We start from the raw sequence: 6305 nt of genomic DNA on the forward strand, positions 1-6305 counted from the left end.
AAAAGAAAGGGAAAAAAAAGTCCATGGCCTAACCTTGAATGATCTGGAAGCAGCTGGACCTGGCTGGCGGCGGCGGGCGCGCAGCTGAGGCGGTTGGATGCGGTCGATGGAGGAGTTTGGAGAGGTTTTATGTGAATCAGGAGAGGAGGTGTTTGGAGGGTTTATTAGGGTTTTTAATGGTGGGGGAGAATTTGGAGGAGAACCCCGTGAGAGTTCTTTCGGGGAGAGAGAGAGAGAGAGAGAGAGAGGGGAGATTGGTGAGGGATAGAGAATTAATTTACGGGGGTTATTTCAGTAATTTGGTTGGAAACTTTCGGGGGGTAGTAAAGGTGAAATCAAGCTTTTGTTGTTGGGTTATACTGCTAAACGACAGGAATCCTTACCAGGGTGGGCGGAGTCGTCTTTGACTTCCTGATCGGCCGTCTCCTTCCTTCGTCTTCCCTCTAGCCAGCTACAACCCTCAACATTTCCTCTCTCCCTCTCTAGATGGGGAAAAGATCAGTGAACTACGCCGTGGTAGATTTCTAACCTCTCTCTCTCTCTCTTCTCACTTGTCTTGTGTATTTCTTTCTTATTATTTTAGCACTCGAGCAAATAATGAATGGGCTTTTTGTCAGATCGATGCGTTCACGGACGCTCCATTTAAGGGAAACCCGGCAGCCGTTTGTTTCTTGGAGAAACACGATTATGGTTATGATGATGAGTGGATGCAATCGGTGGCCAAAGAGTTCAACATCTCTGAAACCGCCTTTTTGACTCCTGCCCCTCATCATTTCAGCAGCCATGAGGATGATGGCGAAGATGCCGATTCCAACCCAAGATTCAACCTGCGCTGGTTCACGCCCGTTGCGGAGGTAAAAAAAACGCACGGTTCCTCCTCCTCCTCCTTATGTTCTTTTAAATTTTTTAGTGTAATAAATAATGAGTTCAAATGTATATTGCGTCGTCCCGTTTATAGGACAAATTTTCAAAACCAACCCCTTTCCCTATTTATTTTCAAAAAACGACCGCTTTTGCAAAAAATTTCAAAAACCTACCCGGTTTCAGCGATGTCGCTGAAACCAGGTCGGTTTTTGAAAAATTTTTTACGAAACTTCACGGGAGTTCAACTCCCGTGAAGTTTAGCACATTTTTAAACTGAACTCCCGTGAAGCTTAATTTGTTCAAAAATCTTCACGGGAGTTGAACTCCCGTGAAGATTTACACACACAACTTTACGGGAGTTGAACACCCGTGAAGTCTATTGGAGGGTTAAAAACTCCACGGGAGTTGAACTCCCGTGGAGTTACAGGCCAAATTTTCCAGAGAATCGCTCTCTGGAAAATTTGTCCTGCAGCTTCACGGGAGTTCAACTCCCGTGAAGCTGCAGGTTTTTACAAAACAAGGCTGCCGTGCTGTGCATGTTTTGCATACATCTACCTATTTAACTCATATATACAACTATTTACCTGTTAACAACAATTACTATAATATATATATGATTTAAACACACACGAATCAAACAATACTCAAAAAGATCACATATCGAGCTATAATTGATCCACAAAAGTATAGTATTTGAAAATTCATACAAGTTACAAATTTTAACAAAATAAGTTCAAATACAACCCAATATAGCTCCTCTCCTTCCTCTCCCTCTCTTCCCCCTCCCCCTCGCTCTTCCCCGCCCCCTGTGGTCCTGCTGATGAGCCTCGACTATCTGAGTATTCGGCTGTGTATGAGGCTGAGAAGTGTCGGCTCCATCAGCATGCGAAATGTCGACTCCATCAGCATGCGAAGTGCCGGCGTCATCATCACGTGGCCGTCGGCGCCGAGTGTACGTCTGCCCAAATGATCGAGACCTGTCCTCATGGCCTGTGAACTCGTCAACATGAGTCTTATGAAACACCTACGCTATGGTCTTCTTGATCCTGCTGAGGAGTCTTAACGCCACCTGATCCTGAATCTCAGGCACGGTCGCATCAATATCAGCCTCAATGCTATCAAAAGCACGGACCTGTGAGGTAAACAATTTATTAAGTACCAACTCAAGAAAAAAATATTATAATGCTATCAAAAGCACGGACCTGTGAGGTAAACAATTTATTAAGTACCAACTCAAGAAAAAAATATTATAACTTAGCTTAGAAACTTACGTAATCTCTCTCGTTCATCCCATTAGGGATGTAACTGTCTGTCGGTGGGCGTGACATGTGTCCAGCTGATTGCTATGGGTCACGTGTGATCCATCTACGTGTGATACCCCAATACCAACGTATATACGCGGTATAGTCAACAGCTGTGGGCCTCGTATTCTGGATGAAATCTCACCTGTGAGCCCACCTGTCTATGTAGGCCGCACGGACTATGACCCAGTCGGTATGGTGCGAAGTAGGTCACCGCCGACGATTGATCTGCTCGACAGGATCTGGCACATGCTGAGAGAGCGTAAACTGTCGTGGCACACGGTCAGGGACATGCATCTCCACGATATAATGTGAAATCCTCGCACCACCTTGTAGATCAGAACAAGCCGCGACAACATGTGAACAATGAATCCATTGTAATTACGGTACATTACAAGTGCACGTACACGTGTGATCCACTAACATGTTAACTTTGTAAGAGCGATTTTTTCTATGTGATATTCCCTCAATGACCTCACATTCATTAAAACTGTATCTTACGACATAAAAGGATCGAGCTTGCACAATTCGAGCCGCTAACATTTCATCATTCTTCGATGTGAGCTTCGAGCGAATATTTTCACCAAGTTCGCGACGTCGTAGAAAGAAGTTATTAAGTCTGTAGAATGTTTTAGCAACTAGTGACTGTATTGGCATACCGCGTGCTCCCCTGAGCACGTCATTGAAACTCTCTGAAGCGTTCGTAGTCATCATACAGAACCGTCTCCCGCCATCTTCACATAAATCCCATTTATCAACATTGTGTGATCCCAAACTAGTTTCGATCCAATCATGTGCAGCTCGAGAAATAAACTTAATCCTCTCTCGTATTTGGTCATAAACTAATTTTTCTGTTGCACAGCCGACTTGCCACAGAAGATCTTGAACCTGACCGTTTTCATATTTCTTCTTGAAGTTGTCCCTAATATGTCGCAAGCAATAACGATGTGCATGTGGTGACGGGAAATAACGTTCGAGTGCTCTTGGAATTCCTTTCATCCTATCAGATATGAATATAATCGGCCGCGCCCCCACACTAGGGATACGATATCTAATGCATGTAAAAAACCACGCCCAATTCTCTGTGTTTTTAATATCAACCACTGCAAATGCCAAAGGAAACAAACCGTCATCCGCGTCAACTCCGATGGCAACAAGCAAAACGCCTTTGTACTTGCTGTGTAAGTGGGTGCCATCAATGCTAAGAAGAGGACGATAATATTGGAAACCCTCAATACAAGGCCCAAATGCCCAAAATACACCCGTAAATCGTCGTTCTTCGTCATCAAGAGGGTCTGATGAAACTTCATATACAATCCCAGGATTTTCTCTTTTGAGTGCTTCAAGATAATGCGGTAAGATCTCATAAGATTTGTCCCAATCCCCAAATATTTTTATCATCGCCTTCCTCCTAGCATTCCAACACTTATTGTATAATACATCCAAGTTGATCGCTTTATACACTAAAAGACGAATATCTTTCGACCGTAGATCAAGATCCTACATCCAAGTTGATCGCTTTATACACTAAAAGACGAATATCTTTCGGCCGTAGATCAAGATCCTCCCTCAGATACGGTAAAATCAATCGATATATAAAAAAAGAGGACGCATGCTTGTTATTCATCTTCAATCGAGGATTGCTACATGTGTGGACTCCATTGTACGTTGTGATTTTGAAATGCCCACCAACTCTTACACCCGAACGTGAATTAAGCTTCCAAGGACAATTCGCATTCCCGTCGTAGTGTCCATCAAGATCATCATCTTCATCTTCATCATCTTTACGATAAAAACAAACCGTATTATAGCTTGTTGTGTTATTTTTTGTTGGCCTAAACTTGATATTTTTTACAATGGCATACGAACGAAGCGCATGGATCAATTTCTCCTTACTCTCATAAAGATCTCCCTTCACGAATGAGAAGTCCTCGCCCTGTGTATCATGACCGCTATTAGTGCCAATAGGAACACTTTCCATCACGGAGTTATTAATCCATTCTTCTCCTTGAAGTTCATCGGGCGGCGGATCCTCTAAGATAACATACTCATTATTAGCATAACACCCGTCAATGTGGTGGTTGTCCCCTTCATCACGATCTATCAAGGTCATGCTATTAATTTGTAAGCCCTCCTCTTCATCATCATTCTCAGATTCAACACTTGCATTATCTTCTTGAACTCCCGTGTTAGTATCGACCACATTCGAAGTGCCCACAAACGAAGGACCGCACATATATTATGATTGTGTCCAACCTTCATCTTGTTGAGGAGATAAAAAGCCAACGAAATCAACATCAGGGTCCTCCAACATGCGGGAATACATTCCGTCATAATTCAACGATTTGTCCAAATTCCTTTGATGTTTTTCAATGAACAATTCGATCGAACGCTTCTCGTCATGTAAGACTCCAATGAGACTCATATCGTAGTCGCTTGATATTTGAATATCGCTTGTCCCGTTCTCCATAACAGGATAATTACAAATAACATTGAGGTGATACTCACGTGAGTTGGTTAATGTAAGTTTGTGTAATTCATTAACCAACTCATCGAAAGTACACGATTTTGTTATAAACAACGGTCTCGTCGCACCTTCATAAATGGGCTTATTATTTTCGAGGTAGTTAATCTTCTTATCATACGAACACAAAATTACGATTCGATCGTTCATCATTACCTCTGAAGAGTAAAACATTCAAGATCAATATTACACGAAAAGACTTTAATAATTTATCGTTACTTACCATTAAATCCTATATCAATTTTAGGGAATCATAATTTTACCCAAATTCATATACCGATGTCATACATATGTAGTAACACTAATTTTTTTATTTTTTATAATTTTACCTCCAAATCCACAAAATTATTTACTTTTTCTTCACAAAATTCATAAATTATTCACAATTTAATTCTAAAATCTAATTGATGTCATATAATACTAATTTTTATATTTTTTATAATTTCACCTCCAAATCCACAAAATTCACAAAATTATGTAATTTTTCTGAGCAAATTTCATAAATTATTCACAATTAAATTCTAAAATCGACAAAATTATTGATAACACTATTTTTTAAAATCAATTAGATGTCATACATATGTAGTAACACTATTTTTTACATTATTGATAATTTACCCTCTAAATCGACAAAATTATTTAAGTTTTCTTCATAAAATTCATAAATAATTCACAATTAAATTCTAAAATCTAATTTTTTTACATGTAATCACCATGAAATAGTGATAAAATACAAGAAATTAAGAGAATAAATAATTTTGGGAGGAATTTACCTTAAATCTGTCGAACTCCGGCGACAACGGCGGGGGGGGCGGGGGGGGGAAGGTGCCGACGGTCGGAAATGGGGGGAGGCGGTCGGAAGTGACCTGGCCGGCGGCGGTTGGGACGAGGGAGAGGGCTAGGGTTTGGGGCGGCGACGTGAGAGAGAAGTGAGATCGGGAATGATACGTGCGCGCTTATATAGGGGTGGCCGAAACTCCACGGGAGTTGAACTCCTGTGGAGTTACAGGCCAAATTTCCCAGAGAATCGCTCTCTGGAAAATTGCCTGTAACTCCACGGGAGTTCAACTTCCGTGGAGTTTATTCACGAAATTAAGCTTCACGGGAGTTGAACTCCCGTGAAGTTTAAAAATATGCTAAACTTCACGGGAGTTGAACTCCCGTGATGTTTCGTAAAAAAAATTCAAAAACCGACCTGGTTTTAGCGACAGGGCTGAAACCAGGTCGGTTTTTGAATTTTTTTGCAAAAACGGTCGTTTTTTTGAAAATAAATAGGGAAAGGGGTTGGTTTTGAAAATTTGCCCCCCGTTTATAAGAAAAATCCCAATTGCTAGTGAAATCAGACACTGTGGGAAGTTAGTTTAACATAATAAGACTGACCGGGCGAGGGTCATGAAAAGAAAGGTATTCGCTGGTCTTGCTGCAAGAAGTTACGTGACTCACAACATTTGCTTGCAATGAGAGGGAAGGACTCAGAGCAATTAACTTCAGCATGCCTTTTAATAACTCACAATGTTAGTTCCCAGTGAGGCAAACCTCGAGAAATTAATTTTGATAATTCATTTCATCCTGAATACACATCCGACATTGGATGTTAAATCAAAGTTGCATGGTAC

The 6305-nt window shown here is 41.2% G+C and overlaps 1 protein-coding gene across 1 annotated transcript in view; it reads left to right on the forward strand.

Annotated features, from left to right (window-relative positions):
• The window catches only part of LOC109848706 (uncharacterized isomerase BH0283-like), a 9757-nt gene continuing 3481 nt past the window's right edge, over nt 30–6305 (forward strand). The window contains exons 1-2 of the mRNA XM_020418352.1: nt 30–516; nt 618–854. Of these exons, the coding sequence (XP_020273941.1) occupies nt 487–516; nt 618–854 (267 nt within the window). The 5' untranslated portion in view covers nt 30–486. The remainder of the gene's footprint in view (nt 517–617; nt 855–6305) is intronic.

This window comes from Asparagus officinalis, chromosome 7 (assembly GCF_001876935.1).
Source record: "Asparagus officinalis chromosome 7, Aspof.V1, whole genome shotgun sequence".
Lineage (NCBI taxonomy): Eukaryota > Viridiplantae > Streptophyta > Magnoliopsida > Asparagales > Asparagaceae > Asparagus > Asparagus officinalis.